The 25,520-nt window shown below is 38.8% G+C and overlaps 1 protein-coding gene across 1 annotated transcript in view; it reads right to left on the minus strand.

Annotated features, from left to right (window-relative positions):
- Positions 1–1,544: 1,544 nt before the first annotated feature.
- LOC139445950 (golgin subfamily A member 4-like) overlaps positions 1,545–25,520 on the minus strand; it is a 229,714-nt gene continuing 205,738 nt past the window's right edge. The window contains exons 47-48 of the mRNA XM_071227199.1: positions 3,671–3,886; positions 1,545–2,645 (exon numbers count right to left, since the gene is read on the minus strand). Coding sequence (XP_071083300.1) covers positions 2,541–2,645; positions 3,671–3,886 — 321 coding nt within the window. The 3' untranslated portion in view covers positions 1,545–2,540. The remainder of the gene's footprint in view (positions 2,646–3,670; positions 3,887–25,520) is intronic.

Genomic DNA, 25,520 nt, shown 5'->3' on the forward strand with positions numbered 1-25,520 from the left:
ATTACAAACCACCCTCAATCTAAACAAGGCTCTCACTCTAGAAGCAATACTAAACCCACAAAATAAACTAGAAAACTTCAAGGCCTTAGGCGTATTCTTAATCAAAACGGAACTAATAAAACGCATCTAAAAACATAATAACCTACCAAATCAAAATCACATAAACAAACAAACATCCACCATACCCAGCTCCCTTAGTTCTCCTCCCCAACCCCATCGGCATCTATTCCAAATCTCAAAATTCCCAAATTATATATAAGCAACCCCTAAAGCCCCCTCTTAGGGTTGCACAGGCCAGCTTCGCCCCTTTCGGAAACACATTAAATGGCCTGGCCGGGCCCGTGTGCGAAATACGCATCAGTCGGAAAGCGCACGTTAAATCTCCAAAGTAAGTATGTAAGTAAGTAAGTAAGCTCAGTCCTTAAACTGCTCCGTGTGCAAAATACGCATCAGTCGGAAAGCGCACGTTAAATCTCCAAAGTAAGTAAGTAAGTAAGCTCAGTCCTAACTGTTGATAATTTCCGGTCAAAATTTAAGAATGTCCGGACAATACTTTTCAAAATGTCCGGACAGAAAAATTTAAATGTTTGGTAAGCAATATTTTAAACCGGACATTTGAGATTTCCCAATCGGACATGTCTGGCGCATATGACCGTTTCCGGACCCCTGGTCACACTAAAGTAATAAACAACAGTTCACTGTTTGTGTAGATTTCAACATTTCTTGTTGTGGTAAGAATATGCATACAATAGAATAACAGCTACAGTACTGTCTTCAAAAAACGGGCCAACAAAAATGGAATTCTAATTGTGTCATCTGGGTTTGTTTTTTTCTATAAGAACAACAATTCGAAGAGTATAAAAACTTTATTAATACTGATATTCTCAAACATGAAAAATACCTTTTATCACATTGACACGTGGGATGCTCAGCAAGATTCACAATTACATCTGTTTCCCAATCTCAACTGGAGGCTGATCTGGGTGTTTCCTGTGGGACATCATTTTCAACTTCACAAATAGGAGGTACCGGTACTACCTCACCATGTACAGCATCATGTATCAGTGTGTCATCACCTTGATAGACTCTATCCTCATGATGTTTAGTCAATGAGGAAGACTGAATGTAGTTCTGACATAAAAGTGTTATTTTAATCTAGTATAATCAAATAAGACTTTTCAAGAAAATGATTCATTTAACCCTTAGTTCAGGTAATGACCTTGACATTTAGTTGAATAGTTTTATCTATAACTTTCTCAGGTAATGACCTCAACATTAAGTTGAGTAGTTTCACCTGTGACTGTCTCAGGTAATGACCTCAACATTTAGTTGAATAGTTTCACCTATATATGTCTCAGGTAATGACCTCAACATTAAAGTGAGTAGTTTCACCTATAACTGTCTCAGGTAATGACCTCAACATTTAGTTGAATAGTTTCACCTATGACTGTCTCAGGTAATGACCTCGACATTTAGTTGAATTGTTTCACCTATAACTGTCTCAGGTAATGACCTCGACATTTAGTTGAATTGTTTCACCCATGACTGTCTCAGGTAATGACCTCGACATTCAGTTGAATTGTTTCAACTGTCTCAGGTAATGGACATAATAGTGATATAATAATGGTGAGACTAATTTCTATTGTGAAGATTGGTTCATGGATTCCATGGACATTAATAATACATCTGACAAGCTCTATTTTTGAATTTATCCAAACTTACATGTTCAGGACAACAGGTTACAATATGTGAACTGAAGAGACAAACTAACAACACTTTGAACAAAAAAAAATCATAATAGGGAATGTCAATTTATTTCTGATTTTGTTCAAACTACTACAAGAAATGTTTAAAAAAAATGCAAAACAAGGGAAATGGAAAAGGTTTAGCTTGATCTAAATCAATGCTCTGGAGGATTCCAATTAACATGAGAATAACTGGTAAACACTTGGAAGTTATTCCCTGACATTCATCACGAGGCTTGTGAATGCACGGGAGATTACCAACTGACATTCATTTCATGAAAGAGCAATACTGTGTGAACCTTAACTCATATTCCAGCCGAGGGCACCTGTTTTGAAAGGTTTACCTAACAGCAAGAAAATAATTATATTTTGTTGCAAAAAGGAATATGACATTCAGAAGATTGTAATGAAATCTTAGACACTCATTATACACTGTGTACATGTAACAAAATACACCCTGCACCAAAATACTGTCCAACAGAGGTGGACAGTTTATGAAATTGACAAAGAAAAACACATCAGGCATATGAAAATACAATATTGATAAGTAATGTCTGACAGTATCAATAATCTCACATCACCTTCACCCATCAGGTTTGTTTGATAGTATACCTCCCATCAACAAATGTTAAGTACAAATAAATAAAATGTAAAAAAAAGACAATTGCATGAATACACAATGAAAATACCAGTAAGTTACAAAATATATCCAATATGGGAAACATTATTTGTGTGGTACGCCGAAGGATGACACTCCCTCTTCTGCAGCATTAAATCCCCAGATTGACTGTGTTGTTATTGTGTCTGGTCTTCTGCTGCACCTTTCTTCCGTCGCTGCTGTCTCCGTGCCTTCAGCTGGTCAAACCGGGCCTGGTCACCTAGCAGCACACTGCCTGATCCCTGTGGCAGCAATTACATTATTGATAAACAAACACCATGCTCTCCAGTCCATACAAAGATAACACAGTAGCCTGGATATGTGAAGTTTTTCAAGTTAACACTTTAAAATGTCAACAAAGAGAGCCACTAACATAAGCTGCTGTAAACACCATTTTTCAAATTATTTTCATTAAAATTGAGGGATAACCACTAACAACTTAACAATACTTCTTAGTAATATAATGCAGTTGCATGTTTCTCAGGAACAGGTGAAAGCACTAAAAGAAAGAAACTTCGTGGGAATTCAATGCACTTCCAAGTCCATTCTTGATGTAGGTAAATAACTCTGATTGTTTTGTGTGTGTGTTTTTTTTAAAATACTGGCTAGCATAACGTAAATCCACTGTTTATCAAAATGTAGGCTTAAAACCTGCTGGGGAATCCTGCTGGGGAGTCCTGCAGGAAGCAGAGAACTGTAAGTCACCATGATCCCCAGCTTTGGTTGCTGATGGTGTCTAGACTTAAGACTTAATTAATCTATTGTATGGCTATGTGTTCTCAAGTTTGACAAGGTTTGTTTTGTTCGAAAACTGTGATATACCTTCCTATTTTACAGTCCTTTGTTTACAGATATAAACAATGAATACCTTGTTCTCATCGCTATATGGCTGTAATATCACTGATGAGATGAAACTTTGTCACTCACTCACTCACTTTATACTTGTATATACCATTTGTTAAGAAAAGTTGTAACTGTCTTGCGAACATGACCTTAATTCTGTGACAAGGGACATGAGGAAGAAGTCCATCACAGGATATCCTCTAATATCAATAATCTTCACAAGGGCAGAAGTTGGGTGGAGATGGGGTCCTACATGACAGACTCAACAACCTGACCAGCAGAGATTTCACTTCTCTAAAGATGCGTGTGGCAGACATGGAATCAAAGTGGTACAGTCGGGATGGATATTCACTGAGAGATCAAATAATCGAGTTCAGGTCATATTTTTTTGCCAATCAGAGTCTGTATCAGTTTTGACACTTACCACTTGAGCATCAGCCTCTCTTTGAAACTTTTCTTGTAGCTGCTGTGCTGCCAGTTCCATTTTCTCATCAGTGGTCAGATGAAGTCCTTCCTTCTTCACAATCTCCTCGAAACCAGTGCTGTCAGGAGATGTGGTGCTGCGCTGTGTCTTGGTGCGTTCATACAGTACTCGGTTCTTCCTCTCCACCATCAGAGAGAGTTGGCGGTCCCGCTCATCCTACACACAGCACAGGCAGTTACATACAGGACACTAACAGTGACATACTTGACACTAACAGTGACATACATGACACTAACAGTGACATACATAACACTAACAGTTATATACCCGACACTAACAGTTACATACGTGACACTAACAGTGAAATACATGACACGAACAGTGACATACATGACACTAACAGTGACATACATGACACTAACAGTGACATACATGACACTAACAGTTATAAACCCGACACTAACAGTTATATACCCGACACTAACAGTGACATACATGACACTAACAGTGACAAACATGACACTAACCTGAGTAGTATAGGTAATGATGGTTCTGGCTCACTTCCACTGGAGCAGGATTCATATACCTATACTGCTACTACAGGTAGCATTTTTTATGTGTAAATGACTATGCGATTCAACGATAGTCATGAGATTCAGCTAAATTGACCACCACCTGGAGTCTATGATATAAATTTTTATAGGTAATGATGGTTCTGGATCACTTCCACTGGAGCAGGATTCATATACCTATACTGCTACTACAGGTAGCATTTTTTATGTGTAAATGACTATGCGATTCAACGATAGTCATGAGATTCAGCTAAATTGACCACCACCTGGAGTCTATGATATAAATTTTTATAGGTAATGATGGTTCTGGCTCACTTCCACTGGAGCGGGATTCATATACCTATACTGCTACTACAGGTAGCATTTTTTATGTGTAAATGACTATGCGATTCAACGATAGTCATGAGATGTATTAAACAAAACATCAATATTAATTAATAATGAATAAAATTTACTATAGCCCACAAGGATATTGGAAAGGTGTAGGAGCAATAAAAAAATTAGCCACCGCGGCTAAGGTATCTAAAGATGTGGCCAAGGATTGGTTAAAGAAACAAGCGTTGTGGCAAATATATTTACCGGCACCGCGTTATATACCAAGGAAGAAGTTTGATATTTTTACAACGAATGAAGTTCATCAGGCTGACCTCTTGTTTCTTCCTCATGATAAGGTAAAACGCAAAACGTATAAATACGCTTTAACAGTAGTGGATGTGGCTAGTCGATACAAAGAGGCTGAGCCATTAACCTCGAAAGATTCAACAGAAGTAGCTAATGCACTGAGCAGCATATATAAACGCGGACCACTAAAATGGCCTAAGCTATTTCAAGTAGATCCCGGTCGCGAGTTTATGGGATCGGTAACTAAACTCTTAACAAAGCACGACGTCAAAATAGTCTGTGGTGAAAGAGAGGCCCACCGTAGTCAAGCTATCGTCAAAAGATTTAACAGGACTCTAGCGGAACGTTTGTTTGGCTATCAGTATGGGATCGAAATGAAATCCGAGCGATTGAGATCAACCGAATGGGTGACACGATTATCAGCCGTTGTATCAGCGCTGAATAATGAAGTAACGAGATTAATAGGGAAGAAACCATCCGATGCGATTAAAATGAAATCCGTGACTTCCGAATCTTCAGCACCGAGGAGAGGCAAAGAACAAAAACTTCCGGATAGAGTAAGGGTAAGATATTTATACCAGCCCGGTGAACTCGAAGGAGGCCTACGTCGTGCAACCGATCCCATATGGTCCCTTAAGATGTATAACATTAGTAGATTGGTTACGAAAGAAGGAGAGCCTATTCTTTATTATCTTCAAGATGGACCGGGTAGGGCATTTGTACGAGAAGAGTTGTTCATAGTTCCCGACGGTACGGTATTACCACCATAACCATAAGCATAGGTAGTTACACCATCATTATCAATCCATCTCTTTGTATCTAAGGGGGATAATGATGTCTTGTTCATTCTTAATCCATATATCCTATGATCGTAACTTCTTAAAGAGTTCATCTCGTGTTTGAACGTTCTACCGTTGAATAATGATTCTTTAAACTGTTCGTGTTTGATATGCTTTTTTACAACATACTTCTTAACACCCTTGGCTTTTCTTATCTCTCCATTATCGGACTTTTTTATAGAATACATCTTAGGTCTTAATCCCACATACTCCGCTATAGGGGTCCCAGCAAATTCATCCTTCATCTTACCTAATACCTTTTTATTTACTACGCTGTGCAGTGGATTATCTTTTGGGTAATCGCTCGTGTCGTTCATATCTATTTTTTCTGCCATATCTTTATACACATCCTCGGTTTGTATTTCCATCAACAAAGAATCTGTGTCGGTATATAACACCTCGCATCTATCTCCGTATTGCTTCTTAAGTTCGTTGTAATAAAAGTCATACATTAAGTGTTTTTACAAGTCGAGAATACTCATACCGACGTACACCGGTCTGTTGAATTTTACATTACTCTTTTGCATATGCAACACGGCTAAGTCGTTATCGACTATCTTGCTTCTGTTAAAAGCCGGACTGGCTATAAGTTTCCTGAGTCTTTCTTCCTCATTAGATCTGACTAATTTAACATCAACACGCTTCCTTAGATTCTCCATAGTTTTACCGAATACCGAGTTATTCATGAGCTTATACAGATTCTTTTCGAAATCGCTGGTAGCTATCTTTCTTAAATCTGTGTTCAACCTTATATAGGGTTCCATCCAAGGGCTTTGATCAAACTTTAGAACTCTGTGTATTTTCTTAAGTTTCATACCTAACTATAGATATAACTGGAGATTTCTGTAGTGAACTATATATTTGGTCTTATCCATCAAATTTGGACTGAGTTTTTCTACGTTAGCTAACCTTGTATTACCCATCAAGGAGTGTTGATATTCCGACATCCAGTCTTTTTTAACCATTAATCTTTCGGGAGCTAGCGGATAACTGTTATGATCTTTATGTAAGGAACTCGGATATTCTAGGTCAACTTCTAGTATGTACCCTTTATTCTCATCATTATTATCGATATCATCGACCCATTCAAAACCACCCGTGGGTAAAGGTTGACTCAAAGCCCATCCGTACAAATTGTTAGCGTCGAGATATAATATATGCGTGTCGGGTTTACTCGGATCGTATCCTTCCACTAATTTATTATTAGCCTTGGAATACCTTTTCGCTGCCATCCTTTCTCAATAAACAAGTGCATATCGTAATCTGTGAGTAGTTTTAGTTCTACACCGGTCTTCTTCAACAATGCATCCCACGATAGTCTGGGACTGGAATAGTACCATGCCGGGTCCAAGCCGTATTGTTTTAAACACGTCTTTCTAAATATCTCGAATATATCGGCGAGTAACAGTACATCCGTTTTTAAGTACAGATCGTGATAATCGCCTAAATTCTTACAACCTAATTTATCCCAGACCGTCAGAGCGTGTTCATAATCGGCATCTGTTATTCTAGATTCCGTTAGGTTACTATAGAATGATTCGAGGGGTGGTAATTCAGTTTCTTCGAATCTAGACCAATCATCCATATATTCGTAAGGATATACACCTTTTCTCAGCATCAAATGACGAGTTATCTTATCTGTATATTGATTTGTTATTGCGAAGTCATCGGGATTGTTCGCTTTAGCTAAATTGTCCAGGGAAGATAACAGAAACTGTACGGAGTCTATGAATCTAAGCCCATTACTTTGCTTTATTCTAGATTTCCCATCCTTGTCCCTATAATGTATAGGTTTAGTCAACGAGAACGAAATGTATTTTTCCATATTGTTAGGAATGCACGTTAAACCGCCGTCGGTCTTTGAGATAGCTTGCATAATGAGATGTGAATCGTATCCTCTAAGGTTGTGAAACACAACGGGGATGGGTATTGTTTGAGAATTCATTTTTAGTTTCAAGTTACACTCGTTATGAGCGGCTCCCCGATAATTAACCGTGACGTGACAATGATCTCTTACGGAATCCCCATCCAGGGGTTTATTACAAACATGACAACTCGTTCACTTCTTGTGGGCCCTCCAATCATCTATCGTCATACGCATGGGTTTCTTACACGATAATTCTTCCCTGATTATTCTCTCTTCGTTTTGTAAATATTCTAGGAACTTTCCCGCTGCATCGGGACCTCTGTAAATCACGGGAGTGTTTGTTTTCCCATCATACCTTACAACTATATATCCAAACCCACAAGGAATATGTTCTTGAGTTTTGTACGTAAAACTACTATCAGTATTGCTTTGGTTGGTATTTTCTATGGGTTTGATAAGCGCTTCGAAGTCGGCGTAAATTACGTACGGTACTGGCATTTGATTACAATAATGTTCAAATTTTAATATATTTTTTCCCTCTATAGGCATATCGATCCTGATAGCGGTCTGTCCAACACCTCTACAGTCTTCTTTATGCGCTTCTAATAGATCTTGTCTGCTGTACCCATGCAGGCATCTTTCGCAGAAATATTTCTTTCTAGCATGTTTTGTTTGATCGTATAATAGCCTGTTTAAACTCTTTATCCATGTATAATGATATTTTCCATCTTTTTCGATCAGAAATGAATTGATTCTGGGAATATGTTCCGGGGCGGAGCTTATCCTGTGTACAACAATTCCTTTAGAAGAATGTTCGAAAACATTTATAGCTAAATTATTTTGCTTTTCCACCTTATCAATTTGTGATATTGGTGTAGGTTCGTCTATACCATCGAAGTTGAGTCCATCGTTTTGGGGATAGCTAGAAGGTCTATCCGGATTTTTGTCTACGGGGAACAATGCAGATCTTATCATCATTCTTAAACAATCATCGGATTTATTTTTTACGTTAATCATGTCTTTTTTCTTTTTATAATACGGGGGTAAATCTATATAAGATCCACCTTTGAAGGGCATATAATTCGCTATATCTAAATATAAACTATCGATTTTATCCACACCCCAACCCGAACCTCTATTAGTCCAGCGTTCTAAAGTTTCCTGTATCCTCTGAATTGATGTATCTAATGATGCGTTTATAGTATCGGATTCGGTTTTAACTTCTTGATTGCTACGGAAATATGGTTCGGTATATTCGACGCTATCGTCTGCGTTACTTTTACTCAATGTCATTTTAATCGTCAGCTGGTATTTTATACTTTGTAAATCATCTAACTCCTCGTTAATTTTACTCGATATGATGGGCTTAATATCGTTAACATCCATGTTGGAATTAATATCCATCTTCCAACCTCTTAGATATTTACTAACGCCGGCGGATGTGGGTACAAATATTAATTCTTGTTCTTGTTGAATATCATCAACATCATCATCATCATCATTATTATTATGTAGTAAAGCGATAAATTCAGCTCTTCTCATTCCAGAATAACCTCTCAGCCCACTGTTTCTCGCTCGAACTTTGAGTTCTCTAACAGTCTGTGGTCTGTTGTATTCCAAACCGAGTAAGGTAATCAATTCAGCTTTTCTCATACGAGAATATCCACGTAGACCATGTTGCTTTGCCATAGCCTTCAACTCTCTGACAAAAACCATAGTGGTTGAATGGTATATGCAAAATGAAACAAATGTCTAATTGGTTGTTTTCATATATCTAAATACGTATTCTCCCCAACCTATTCCTCTCATTGATGTAATCTCTCTTCCCAGCATAAATATTCTGATTCCTGACCCTATCAGCACCGTGTTTCTTACATAAACAATAACGACCTTTGACCCCTATCCCCGCATTCAGAACACGTATAGTTTATGTGTCCACGCTTGATGTAATAATTGTGTATACCTCAGTAAATTTCAACACAGCGGCGGTTACATAGAGTCGTCTTCCCCATGAGTGTAAACTTGCAGTTATTCATGGTATATACATCTATCATATCATTTGTCTAAATGCAAATCACATCTACACTAGGGTATAGCTGAAAATCAATAGAGCAGATAACCCCATAATAACAAATGCGACCTCTCGGTCTTTCTGAGCCTCTGACGGTGTATAAAACTGACTCATTGTTGGACTAGGTATTGGGTCGAGTTTTTTCCCATAAACGAGGTAGTATTCGTGCATGGCGGATTCGACATCCTTAAACGTTTGAATTGAATGTCCTTCCTTAATCAGTTTTTCATGAATAAAGTCTAATCTCTTCATTCTCTGCTGCGTATATTGTAACTGAGCTGCTTGGTATTGTTCTAATGCTTTATTATGTCGTTTACGCTCCTCTTCAACTTCTTTAGCGTTTGATTCCCTCATACTGGAAAATAAATAATTACTCCCCGAAAAAGCTAGAGCATTAACAACAGCTCCACCGACCATCATCGCAATTGATGCCATATGAATATAAATATTCAAATGTTTAATTACTTCATTATGTCTTCCGGGATAAGTCCTTGTTTGATGAGCATATCCTTCGTTGCCATTGCTAATCCAATATCCAGAACCATCATACCTATATCAAATCCATTAAAATCTAGCTTGGGAGGTGTGGCTTTAGTAATCATTTTAGCCATACGGGCATAGCCAATGGCCAAGCCGGTGACCACCGCTGAATGATACGTTGCGTTTACCAACATTTTACCGTCTGTAACTGGAGTAGTCATTCTTCTTATAGCATTATATGAGGACTAACCTCTAATTGAACTTGTTGTTGCGGCGGGGGTGACGTTTTCTCTTCTCCGGTCTTATAAAAGAACCATACAGCCGCTATACCAGCAACTCCTACTAGTGCCCATGTTTTAATCGGATTTGAATTAATTATTAATTTTGCTTTGCGCGCCAGTCCTCCCTTTCTTCCTGCAGCTATTTTTTTGGGGTTCTTAGTAACTCTGGGTTGTTTTTTTGTATTCACATGTTGTGCATTCACTTGTGGTTCCTCATTCCCATGTGGTTCCGTTTCCGCAATCTGTTGTTCCGTTTCCGCAATCTGTTGTGGTTGCGCAATCTGTTGTTGTGTTTCCGCAATCTGTTGTGTCTCCATTTATATTATTAAGTGGGCACGTATGTTTAAATTGACAATACCTAGCCGTTATTAAAGTTGTGGTGAACGGAGCTAAGAACATTCCGAATCTATGATAAAACTCACAGCTCACTGAGCTTATAGCGTGTTCGATGAATGGGTCTTTCTCTAGAGATTCGCATTAATATATGCGATGTTCTGCCGGGATGGGGAGAAACGTACTAGCTACGACTGTGTATAGTTGTAATATAGACGACCCTATAGTTTTAGTCATGGTAGCTCCCAGTCTAGACTTGTAACGCACGTACAGTTTTTTAATCTCTTCGTCGGTCATGATATCAATTTTTTCGATGGTATAATTTTCTCCCAAATATTGGGAACATTTTCCACCGGCTACCAAAGCGGCGAGTCTTTCTCTATGTTTATCTGCATGTTGATGTGTATGTTGATCAGCATCAGATTCTTTGAGCATTTGTTCGATGAGTTCGTCGCATTCCATAATGTAATACCTAAGGAGATATTTAAGTCTAACATAATATAATATGACGTATCCAATACATCCCGTAATAATGAACTGTTGCAAAAGAATGATGATTTCGAACCACATTTTATGTAATATTAACCGCTAATGTTCAATTTGCTACATTTGCTAATATTTTGCTACATTTTGCTAATATTTTGCTATAATTTTGCTAAGCAATTGCATAAGCAGCTGGTTGATCGGTTTTTAATACGAGTTTACAGTGCTTCGTTGCCGCTAACACTTTTCTGACTTTGTCACGTTCACCCTTGGTATAAATGACGTCATTTTTGCGTAAACATTCCTCGAATGAATCTTGGTCTTTGCAATGAAAGAGCGCTACCCATTTGGTCTGCTCTCTGAGATCTTTCAGGACAGAGTTGTATTTTTGAGTAAGTACCCAAACGCTATGTTGACTATGCCGTCCGGAGAATGCTAAATACGAAAGCATATCCTTCTTTTTTGTTAAGTCTTTACTCGCGCTGCAGTCGTCTATTACGAAAAGGGTTGATTCTCCTTTGTATTTTTCGTGACATACTCGGAGACAGTCTTGTAAACGATCGCCCGGATCGACTCTGTGTACCCCGTCGTCATTCATTACCAAATCTCTCGATAAGTATGTTTTATTAACGCTTATAGTCGGGCACAGAATAATAGTATGATCGAAAACGTCCCGATAATGACTTTCTAAAATATCTAGAATAAAGGCTGTTTTTCCGCAGCCCGTTTGCCCGCATATGATAGCGCAGTGCGGATCTTTAGGTAAAAGATTATCAATAGATTGCTTGCACGAATCTCCCATTCTGTATATTAAGTTGCGCATCCATAATCACGTACAAATATATGTTTAATTTACCAGCTGATTCCTGGAGCTTCGTTATCTGTATGGTGACACCCTCGCTAGCATTTTCTATTCTCCTCCCACTGCCGTGTAGTTGGTCATCGTCCGTTGTTCGCATGTCGAGCCATAGCGCGTACTTCGAGGTGAGGTATTCACCCATCGATACACTCCCGAGAGACAAATCTTTCACGACCGCGTTAACTTCCGGAGAACGTTTTATAGAAGGAAGTTTTTTAATCTCATCCCACTGGTGATACGCTAGCATTCCTTGGCTATATAGTTGATTAGGAACGCCCTCGATAGTCAATTCTACTTTTGTAATCTTGGGATTGTAGAACTTCTCGGTATTTCTTTTAAACGCATCGGAGGGGTCCTCGAACAACATTAAAATACCCTTCAACGACCTCGTGGGGACGTTTAGATTGATATTCCACATCGTATCTTTTTTGTCCCTCGTGATCTTTCGGTGTCGCAGCACGCGGTCGTACAAAATGGCTAAACTTCCCGAATACTGGTTACAAATTTGTCTGGATAATTCGGGATCCGTTATCATATCGTACTCCAGCGAGATATTGTCAATGGAATAGCTAGCTTCTTCAGCGGATCTGATTACTCTACCGTAGTCGTTAAAAGTGAGTTCGTATTCTAACCTATCGCCTAGGGATGCTTGATAAAAGGGCATGTGGGAATCTAGTAATTCAAAGTCTAGGGGAATATAGAATCGGTTACCTAATGCGTCGGCAAAGGCCTGATCTTTTACGACAGTACCATCACCACTAGAAGCATCTACGCGCAGTCTCAATGTGTTCTTATTACAAATACCTTGGTACTGTAAGTTTTCCTGCTCTTTATCCGTTCTCCAGAGATCCATGTAACAATAGTATACATCGCTATCGTCGATACTCAAAACCTCATTACCGCTAATCTTAATAGCGATTTTCTTAACGATAGCACGACCTAAGTTCTGAACCGGCTCCCTGTTAACGTCGGTAGAATTCAAAACAATCGTAAATGCTAGTCGGACAGTTCCCAGAACTAACACATCATGTGCGCCGAGATTAGGAAATCGAACCAGAAGCGTTTGATTCTGATCGATGGTACTAGGGTTATTAGTTATAGTAACAGACTGACGAATTGCCTTGACCCCTAATGGATCTCGAAGTCTGCGTTGTGGGTTTAACTTGCGTCCGTATTGCGAAGACATTGTTATATTGAAAGCATGTACCCTATGTTTAATATAAAAATGACTAATTTTAAACATAATGACTTTGATCTAGATAACATAACTGATACTAGTACCATCGAAGAGGGCCCTGATGAAACCAGCTTTATGAACCCAACCGTAAATGATGCCCTTTTACAATCAGCCGTTGATGATTATTACGATTGGTTTAAACATGATAGTCCTATTGGTCGTGACTATTCAAAGTTTAAGATAGATAGTAATGGGGTATTGCGACTGCGTGACTCTCCGCATATTGATCTTATGCATTATCGCACCTCGTAAGCCCCTAGCCTTGACTACGATATACACTAAATACGGCATCAAAACTGTTCGTGATAAATTAGGTTTTGCGAACTACCAAGGAAAACTTCCCGCGAAGACTACTAAGGCTCTTCAGACTATGAGGAAAGAACTCGTTAATACAGATGATTTGGAAGCAGCCTCGATGGTGGCCTCGAACGGACTCGGAGAAATCTTAGATACCTATTACGATAATTCCACGACCAGTGTACCACATTCAGAGTTCAGTATTAGGGAATTACGAGGTCTTGACAAGGCAATGCAAACTATGCGGGGAGAACTCATCAATAATACAGCCAAGCTATCCGAAATCGACAAACATATAGCTCAAGAGAAAACAAAACTCGAACAGGCGGGTGATGAATTCAGTAGACGCCGCGTTGCTGAAATATTGCGTAACTTAGAAGAGGAAAGATTGGCCCGCCTCGAAGCAGCTTCCAGTAATAGAAAGGCACTTCGTTCGCAAATCAGTCGAATTCGAGAAACTATCGATCAAGTCCTCAACGATGATACTACACTGGCCGATAAAATTAAAACATTGTTCAGAGAACAGGGAATAACAATTGCTAGTATTTTAACTGCGTTGGGATTTATCATATCGACTTTGACTCTCACGTTAACAGGTGGTAGCGGCGGATCACCCCCTAACGATAAAAATGGTATTAAAGAGTGGATAAAAAAGCATTTAAAAGCATTAGGTTCAGCACTGGGAAAGCTAGCTGAGAAAGCCGCGGCCGCACTTCCCGGTATAATAGGAAGTGTTGTTTCCTGGCTATTGAATTTATTAGCTAAGACCACCACTTGGCTTAGTCAAAACTTGTGGGGGTTGATCGTAGCAATTGCAGGGTTGTTGTACGTATTCGCTAAGAACTATTTAACTAAATCAGTTCGCTAACCAAATCATGAGTAAGCCAACCGAGACTCCACCCACTACAAGTGCTGTTTTTTCATCGATATGTTGTTGATTTTTAGCCGCAATATGCGGTGACACTTGTGCATCAGTAGATGTTTGTGAAACATGTGGTGTTTGTGGCTTGACTATTCCCTTTTCACCCGTGATCGTTTGCGTTATTAATTCGACGTTCATATCTGAATTTATACCTGGTTTTTGTTGATCGGTAGCGATAACAATTTTATTATTATAACCGATCACTTGACCGATCTTAAGTTCCATATTACTCGGAGACATGTATAGTCCCTGCGCATAAACAAAGTCCACTTTGGATTGAGCGTACTGTAATGCATCTTGAAAACGCTTTATAGACGATGGTATGTCAACTGGTGAATTAATGGCGTCCTCCACGTTTGCGACAAACTGTTTTTGCACTTCGAACGCCGTCCCAGTACCGATAATGGACGTTCGTGTTTGCGATTGCGCACCGAGAATTGCCCATACATAAGTTCTTATCGATTCATTAACTCTTTCAAATCCTGGGTTAGTAAAATTATTTTCCGTTTTATCATTAAGAAATTCATTCCAAGCGTCTGTTGTATCATTTGGATGCACAAACTTTGTTATGATATAAGGAATGCCACTCTCGAAGTTCATACGATCTGCTCTAAACTGTTTATCCGAGAGAGCAAAGCTTGAAGGGATCACACCCTCTTTAATTAAATAATCGCTTTTATCTTTAATAGTTCTTTGTCCAGAGTACGGAATACCTAGACCATGGCTAGGTCCTTTAATGCGCCAATCTTTACTCGTAGAAACATTAAATTCATTACAAATACGTTCGAAGGCCCTCTTATCATAAATATTATTGGCGTGATTCCATGCTGGATCCAGTGGTAATGGAGCATTAATTTCTTTAAGTATACGTCTAATCTGATAGTACACGTGAAATAATATAACAGACTTATATAGTTTAAATCCTGGGGCATTAACAGATACGCCACATCCCGTTGTGGCACACCATACGGCAAAGTTTAACTGATTCTGCCAAAATTGCATCGGATTGTGAAACCAATCGTTCACCATTTTATCGTTAGTTGCCGTGAAACTGTATTTTTCAAAGATATCATGGAATTTAACTAAAAATTCAGCACCAGAGGCAGTTACTATAATCGATTGATTAGTAATGTATCTCGATTTCATATTTAAGTTATGATATAGTATCATTGTATATTTAATATGTATGTTACACTCCCGGGAATAACAAATGGCCAGTCTATTGAACTGCTTCAAACTATCGATAACTCGGATGGACAACTCGAAGTAGCTCTATGGGTATTACAGCGTATGCTCACTCAATGATGAATTTTTTAAGCCTAATGGAATTAGTCTAACACAAAATGAGTCAAATGGATTACTGATTTTAAACGCTGGAAAAAAGGATGTAAAGCTTTACAGGAACTTAGCATACACACTTGGATGGGGAGGAGAAATAACAGTAATCAAGACAACAGATCAGGGACTCAATTTACCCGATTTAGTTCCCTATAAAGAGTTGTGCATCCATCTTGATGAAATAAGTACAACGGATAATATTCAACAAGAAAGTCCTTCAACTCTACTCAGAAGTGTTCCAGTGAAAGATGAAAAATACAATAGCGGTAGAACGCAATCTTTCTCAACATTACAATATAAAAAATTAAAGCGGGGTATTATTTCAGGCCTTAAAATTTCTGTATTAGATGTAAAACACCAACCTGTACATATAGGATACTTAAGTGTAACACTCCATATTATAAATAATGGTTGATGCATCAGGCCCTGGAACGATAAGACAATGTAATACAATTGCGCTTTCTGATCTCGGAGACACGGAGGATTCGGTAAACCCGGTACCAATGGTAAGTTATACGCTTTACACTTACACGATAATGTATACAAGCGGAAAGAAGTTACATTCCCGGAAAATCTAGAAGATTTAAGCGATGTCGACGTTAGTAGACTCCTTAAAACCACTCCGTACAATATCATTTACAACAGTGAGAATAAATGGACTATGGTCGAGGCAAACATCAAGTGGCTACTGAATATCGTCATTACCCCACCTTATGCGATGATGGGTAAGGGACATAATTTAACTAAGATAATAGATAGTGGCATCGTACTCGCGGCCTATATCCCGTCAAAACGAAAAAGTGTGTTAGTCACTCCCCTGCCAGAAAAACCAGGTCATATGTTATATAGTCGTCCGGCAATCCAAAATGTTAGTTTAAATTTGGTTACAGAATTCGATGATATTAAACAGAACTTGAGTGCAATACCTAATATTTCTACGCTTATTATTGAAGTCTTGTTCGGAGATGCACCGGTAGATGCCTTCGAAATATTACCAGGTCTATCGATTAAATGGCTCAAGAAACATGAGCGTCAACGTTGCAGTAATATTCATGTCGGTGCATCACCCGTTACAACCCTCGAGGGGGTTCAAATTATTAAAAGTGACAGAATTTCTCTTTCTAAGATATTCTTGCCATATAATAAACATTTGATAAGGTTGATGTATACTCTCAAAACATTTAAGCAAGACCAATTAAAGACTATTATATATTCGTAATATACACTATGAGTTTATATCCAGCGCTCGATGAAAAGATGGAAACTGTTGATGGATTTCGATTACATCAAATAAGCGACATAAAACATCGAATAGAAAAGGATAAAAAGAATCGCAGAGCCGTGAATGCTCTGGACGGAGTTGACACCGCTCTTGTAGTAGCTGGCATGGGACTCTGTGTAGCCGGTGTCGGTTTACTATCAACTATAATTGCCGCGCCTATCGTGCTCGGCATGGAAATAACCGCCGGAGTATCGGGACTGGCAGGAATAGCGATAAAATTCTGGAAGTGAGCCAGAACCATCATTACCTATAAAAATTTATATCATAGACTCCAGGTGGTGGTCAATTAAGCTGAATCTCATGACTATCGTTGAATCGCATAGTCATTTACACATAAAAAATGCTACCTGTAGTAGCAGTATAGGTATATGAATCCTGCTCCAGTGGAAGTGAGCCAGAACCATCATTACCTATACTACTACCTGACACTAACAGTGACATACAGGATATTAACAGTTATATACCCGACACTAACAGTGACAAACATGACACTAACAGTTATATACCCGACACAAACAGTGACATACATGGCACAAACAGTTACATACATGACACTAACAGTGACATACATGACACTAACAGTGACATACATGACACTAACAGTTACATACATGACACTAACAGTTACATACATGACACTAACAGTTATAAACCCGACACTAACAGTTACATACATGACACTAACCAGCACCGTTACATACATTACACTAACCAGCACAGTTACAAGGGCTGGTCAAAAAGCTCTAAGCCTGACTAACTTTTAACTATGGGCCATAACAAAGTGAACTAGTCAATGTAGTACTTTGTTTGAGTTGTACATTGCAAGTGCATTTGGTCTGTTGAGGCCGCTTGCATATTAGTGACAGCCAGTTGAACACGATAGGGGTCCAAATGGACACACAAATGGTAAAGAACAAGTACGGAGCAGTCATCAGGTTTTTGACTTCAGAGAAAAGTACTCCCCCAGAAATTCATGACTGCATGTCACAAGTGTATGGGGAAATGTGCCCTAGCTATGTCACTGTTAAAGGTTGGGCAGTTATGTTTAAGGCTGGGGGAACAAGCATTGATGATGGCCCTAGGTCTGAACATCCCTCAACTTCCATCAATGAAGATTCAATCATTATACTGTCAGATAGACGTATTACCATTGCTAAACTTGAGGAAGACACACATCTTAGCCATGGATCCATTGAAACTATTATTCATGGACATTTACAGATGAAAAAAAGTGAGCGTGGCTCACTAATACCCCCGACCCTCCTAGTGTCAGTAGTTTCAAATTAAATAATGGATAGGGTCAGGGTTTGAAAAATTCATAAAAAAATGGAAAATTAATAAAAACAATTCTTTTCTTTTGAATACACCCCTCCATATGGCACAGATTATATGTACTAAGTTTGAGATGAATACACTGAATAGTTTAAGAGAAATCGCGCAGACAAAGTTTTCGGACGGACCTTAGGGTTTGAAAAATTCATAAAAAAATCGAAAATTAATAAAAACTATTTTTTTCTTTTGACTGCACCCCTCCATATGACACAGATTATATGTACTAAGTTTGAGATGAATCCACGGAATAGTTTAAGAGAAATTGCACAGACAAAGTTTTCGGACAGACGGATGGACAGAACTTTGGTATAACTATAGTAGTATAGGTAATGGGGGTTCTGGCTCACTTCCACTAGAGCCAGATTTATATACCTATACCACCACTACAGGAGGAATTTTTTATGTGTAAACGCTGATGCGATTTAACGATCGTCATGAGATTAAACTAAATTGTAATGAAAATATTCTCTATTATTTTTATTCATACGTATACCATTATTTTTAACAAATATTCAACATTTTTACTAAGTTCTTCGTTCATTTTACTAGGAGACCAGACTATATACTCTTCTTGGTAATTGGAAAGAAATCGATAATCGATAGACCTGGTAATATTTCGAAGGCATCTTCCGGTGCATCTCTGAACAAGACTTCAATAATAAGCGTAGAAAGATGAGGTATTGCACTCAAGTTCTGTTTAATATCATTGAATTCAGTAACCAAATTTAAACTAACATTTTTTTATGCCTAACGACTATATGACCTGGGTTTTCTGGCAGAGGGGTGACTAACACACTTTTTCGTTTTGATGGGATATAAGCCCCGAGTACGATCCCACTATTTATTATCTTAGTTAAATTATGTGCCTTACCCATCATCACATACGGTGGGGTAATGATGATATTCAGTAGCCACTCGATGTTTGATTCAATCATAGTCCATTTATTATCATCGTTGAGAGTAAGATTATATGAAGTGTTTTTATGGAGTCTACTAACGTCGACATCGCTTAAATCTCCTAGATTACCTGTGAATGTAACTTCTTTCCACTTGTATACATTATCTTGTAAGTGTAAAGAGTATAACTTACCATCGGTACCGGGTTTACCGAATCCTTCTGTGTCTCCGAGATCGGAAAGCGCAATTGTATAACATTGTCTGAGCATTCCAGGGCCTGATGAATCAACCATTATTTATAATATGGAGTGTTACACTCAAGTATCCTATATGTACAGGTTGATGTTTTACATCTAATACAGAAATTTTGAGATCTGAAATAATACCCCGCTTTATTTTTTTATATTGTAATGACGAGAAAGATTCCGTGCAAGTCCAGGTGTATCTGCTATGTTCCAGGCAAAAATTACTTGCCTTTCTCCAGAGTTCAAAATCAACATCCCATTCGACTCATTTTGTGTGAGACTAACTCCCAAAGGCTTAAAAAATTCATCATTGAGTGAGCATACACTGTAATACCCATCAATGTGTTTTTTTCTATTTATTATTGTCTGAGAATTTCTTCTCGCAGCACTTATATTGCTCCACTGCGGGTAATACCTTACATCACAGAGAGCTACTTCAAGTTGTCCATCAGAGTTATCAATAGTATGAAGCAGTTCAATAGACTGACCATTTGTTACTCCCGGGAGTGTAACATACATATTAAATATACAATGATACTATATCATAACTTAAATATGAAATCAACTTATATTACTAATCAGTCGATTTTAGTAAGTGCCTCTGGTGCTAATTTTTTTTGTTGAATTCCCTGATATCTTTGAACAATACAGGTTCACGGCAACTAGCGATAAAATGGTGCACGATTGGTTTCACAATCCGATGCAATTTTGGTAGAATCAGTTAAACTTTGCCATATGGTGTGCCACAACAGAATGTGGTGTATCTCTTTATTCCTCAGGATTTCAAGTAAATAAGTCTGTTTTATCATTTCACGTGTACTATCAGATTAGACGTATACTTAAAGAAATTAGTGCCACATTACCGCAGGATCGAGCATGGAATGCATTAAATAATCCGTACAATAGGTGGGCATTCGAACGTATTTGTCAGGAATTTAATGTTTCTACGAGTAAAGATTGGCGTCTGAGTGGAGTTAACCGTGGTCTAGGTATTCCGTACGCTGGTGCACACTCTGTTAAAGAAGTCAGCGATGATTTACTGAAAAGGGGTCGGCTTTTTCCGAGCTTTGCTCTCTCGAGTAATGAGTGGTGAGTGAGTGAGTATGGTTTTACGCCGCTTTTAGCAATATTCCAGCAATATCACAGCGGGGGACACCAGAAATGGGCTTCACACATTGTGCCCATGTCGGGAATCGAACCCGGGTCTTCGGCGTGCTGAGCGAACGCTTTAACCACTAGGCTACCCGACCGCCCGAGTAATGAGTGGAGAGATGATCGGATGAACTTTAAGGCTGGTGCTGCTTTCACCGTCCAAAAGGTTGAGCAACCACCTGGAAATGCTTGGAATGATTTTCTTAAAACAGAAAATAATTTTACTAACCCAGGAGTTGTAAGAGTTAATGAATCAATAAGAACCTATGTATGGGCAATTCTTGGTGCATAATCGCAAACACGAACGGGAATAATCGGTTCTGGGACGGCACTCGGTGCGCATAAACAGTTTGTTGCAAACGTAGAGGATGCTATTTATCTTCTATAAAACGTTATCAAGATGTATTACTGTATGCTCAATCCAAAGTAGACTACATTTATGCGCAGGGACTATACATGTCTCCGAGTAATATGGAACTTGAGATCAGTCAAGTGATAGGTTATAATAATAAAATTGTTATTGCTACCGATCAACAAAAACGAGGTATAAATTCAGATATTAACATCAAATTAATAACGCAAACAAACACAGGTGAAACGGGAATAGTAAAGCCACAGACACCACAACCATCTACTAACCCACAACCTAAAGTGCCAACCCATATTGCAGTTAAAAATCAACAACATATCGATGAAAAAACAGTGTTTATAGTAGGTGGAGTCGCGGCTCGTATACTCATGATTTGGATAAATAGTTCTTAGCGGATATGTACAACAGCCCTGCAATTGCTACGATCAGTGCCCACAAGTTTCGACTAAGCCAAGTGGTGGTCTTAGCTAATAAATTCAAGAGCCAGGAAACTATACTCCCTATTATACCGGGAAGTGCAGATGCGGCTTTCCCAGCGAGCTTTCCCAGTGCTTCTCCTAATGCTTTTAAATGCTTTTTTATCCACTCTTTTATACAAACCCTATCACTAGGGGGTGTGGTGTGTGTGGGTTGTCCGCTGCCACCGGTTAATGCGAGAGTCAAAGTCGATATCATAAATCCCAATGCGGTTAAAATACTGGCAATGGTTATTCCCTGTTCTCTGAGGCGGGCCGATCTTTCGTCTTCTAAGTTACACAATCTTTCTGCAACATGGCGTCTTCTGAATTCATCACCCGACTGTTCAAGTTTTGTTTTCTCTTATGCTTGTCGAGTTCGGATAGCTTGGCTATATTATTGATGAGTTCTCCCCACATTGTTTGCATTGCCTTGTCAAGACCTCGTAATACCCTAATACTGAACTCCGAGGATGGTACACTGACCGTGGAATTATCATAGTAGGTATCCAAGATTTCTCCGAGCCCGTCTGAGGCCACCTTCTAGCTTTCTTCCAAATTATCTATGTTACCAAGTTCATCACGCACAATCTGAAGAACCTTAGTAGTCTTCGCGGAAAGTTTTGCTCCTCGTGAGTAGTCTACAAAACCTAATTCATTACAACAAAGTTGATGCCATGTTTAGCGGCTATCGTAGACAAAGCTAGGGGCTTACAAGTACGATAATGTAGAAGGTCAATATCAGGTTCGCCGTGTATTCGCAATATTCCTTTACTATCTATCGTAAACTTTGAAGTCACAACCTATAGGGCTAACATCTTTAAAGATATCGTAATAATCATTAATGGTTGATTGTAAAAGTTCATCATTAAGATTCGTAAAGCTGGTTTCATCAGTACCCTCTTCGATTGTACTAGGGTTATCAAAATCATCTAGATTAAAATCATCCATTTTTATATTAGACATAAGGTTACATAATTTCAATATAACAATGTCTTCGCAATACAGACGCAAGTTAAACCCACAACGCAGACTTCGAGATCCATTAGGGGTCAAAGCAATTCGTCAGTCTGTAACTATAACTAATAACCCTAGTACCATCGATCAGAATCAAATGCTTCTGGTTCGCTTTCCTAATCTCGGCGCACATGATGTGTTAGTTCTGGGAACTGTCCGACTAGCATTTACGATTAGTTTGACTTCTACCGACGTTAACAGGGAGCCTGTTCAGAACATAGGTCGTGCTATCGTTAAGAAAATCGCGATTAAAATTGCGGTAATGAGGTTTTGAGTATCGACGATAGCGATGTATAATATTGTTACATGGATCTCTGGAGAACGGATAAAGAGCGGGAAAACTTACAATACCAAGGTATTTGTAATCGGAACACATTGAAACTGCGTGTGGGTGCTGAAAATGGTGATAATACCATCGTAAAAGATCTCGCTGTTGCCGGCGCATTAGGTAACCGATTCTATATTCCGCTTGAAAGATTCCCACATGCCCTTTTATCAAGCATCCCTAGGCGATAGGTTAGAATACGAACTCACTTTCATTGACTACGGTAGAGTAATCAGAGCTGCTAAAGATGCTAGCTATTCCATTGACAATATCTCACTGGAGTATGATATGATAACAGATCCTGAATTAGCCAGACAAATTTGTAACCAGTATACAGGAAGTATAGCCATTTTGTACGATCGCGTGCTTCGACACCGAAAGATCACAAGGAACAAAAAAGATACGACGTGGCACATCAATCTAAACATCCCCACGAGATCGTTGAAGGGTATTATAATGTTGTTCGAGGACCCCTCCGATGCATTTAAAAGAAATACCAAGAAGTTCTACAATCCCAAGATTACAAAAGTAGAATTAACTATCGAGGGCGTTCCTAATCAACTTTATAGTCAAGGAATGCTAGCGTATCAACAATGGGATGAGATTAAAAAACTTCCTTCTATAAAACGAAGCCCAGAAGTTAAAGCGGTCGTGAAAGATCTGTCTCTCGGGGGTGTATCGATGGGTGAATACCTCACCATGAAGTACGAGCTTTGGCTCGACATGTGAACCACGGACGATGACCAACTAAACGGCAATGCGAGGAGAATAGAAAATGCCAGTGAGGGTGTCACTATACAGATAACGAAGCTCCAGGAAGCGGCTGGTAAATTAAACATATATTTGTACGTGATTATGGATGCGCAACTTAATATACAGAATGGATGATTTGTGCAAGCAATCTATTAATAATCTTTTACCTATAGAACCGCACTGCGCTATCATCTGTTGTGGAAAAACAGTTTCTTATACTAGATATTTTACAAAGTCATTATCGGGACGTTTTCGATCATATTATTATTCTGTGCCCGACTATAAGCGTTAATAAAACATACCTATTGAGAGATTGGGTAATGAATGACGACGGGGTGTACAAAGTTGATCCGGGGGATCGTTTACAAGACTGTTTACGAGTATGTCACGAAGAATACAAAGGAGAATCAACCCTTTTCATAATAGATGATTGCAGCGCGAGTAAAGAACTACCGGTAACCAAAAAGAAAGATATGCTTTCATATACTCAGCATAGCTTTTGGGGACTTACTCAAAAATACAACTCTGTCCTGAAAGATCTTAGAGAATAGACCAAATGGGTAACCCTGTTTCATTGCAAAGACAGAGATTCATTCGAGGAATGTCTAAGCAAAAATGATGTTATTTATACCAAGTCTGAACGAGATAAAGTCAGAAAACTGTTAGTTTCAACGAAGCATTGTAAACTCGTATTAAAAATTGTTTAACCAGCTGCTTATGCATAAGCTTAGCAAAATGTAGCAAAAATATGTCAAAATTATAGCAAAAAGATAAAGTGAACTGAACATTAGCAGTTATTATGACGTAATGTGGCTTGAAATTCTCATTCTTTCGCAACAGTTTATTATTACGGGCTGTATTGGATATGCCATATTACATTATGTTAGACTTAAATATCTCCTTAGGTATAACATTATGGAATGCGACTAACTCATCAAACAAATGCTCAAAGAACCAGATCAAGATGTAGATAAACATAGAGAAAGACTCGCCGCTTTGGCTGCCGGTGGAAAATGTTCCGAATATTTTGGGGAAAATTATACAATCGAAAAATTTGATAACATGACCGACGAAGAAATTAAAAAACTGTATGTGCGTTACGAGTCTAGACTGGGAGCTACCATGACTAAAACAATAGGGTCGGCTATGTTACAACTATACACAGTCGTAGCTAGTACGTTTCTTCCTATCCCGGCAGAACATCGCAGGTATTTATGCAAATTTCTCGAGACCCATTTATCGAACACGCTATAAGCGCAGTGAGCTGTGAGTTTTATCATAGATATGGAATGTTCTTAGCTCCATTCACCAGCACTAGGTATTGTCAATTTAAACATACGTGCCCACTTAATAATAATGGAGACTCAAGTGACACCACCACAGATTTGTACAACAGATTGTGGAACCACAATCACAACAAGTGAACGAGGATGCACAACGGATTGTGAATGAGGAAATACCACAAGCCAGAGTGACGAAGAACTCCCCAAAAATCGCCGCCAGTAGAAAGGGCTGGCTGGCGAGGAAAGCGAAACTAATGCATAATTCAAATATTGAACATAGTAGTCCGATTAAAACTTAGGCACTAGTAGGAGTTGTTGCTATAGTGGTGGTATGGTTGTTTTATAAGACCGGAGAAGAGAAAACGTCACCCCCGATTACACAACAAGTTCAATTAGAGGTTAGCCCCCATATAAAGCTGTAAGAAGCATGACTACTCCAGTTACAGACGGTAAAATGTTGGTAAACGCAACGTATCATTCAGCGGTGGTCAGCGGCTTGGCCATTGGCTATGCCCGTATAGCTAAAATGATTACTAAAG

This window comes from Haliotis cracherodii, unplaced genomic scaffold (genome assembly GCF_022045235.1).
Source record: "Haliotis cracherodii isolate W230 unplaced genomic scaffold, xgHalCrac1.p SCAF_6, whole genome shotgun sequence".
NCBI classification, from domain to species: Eukaryota; Metazoa; Mollusca; class Gastropoda; order Lepetellida; family Haliotidae; genus Haliotis; species Haliotis cracherodii.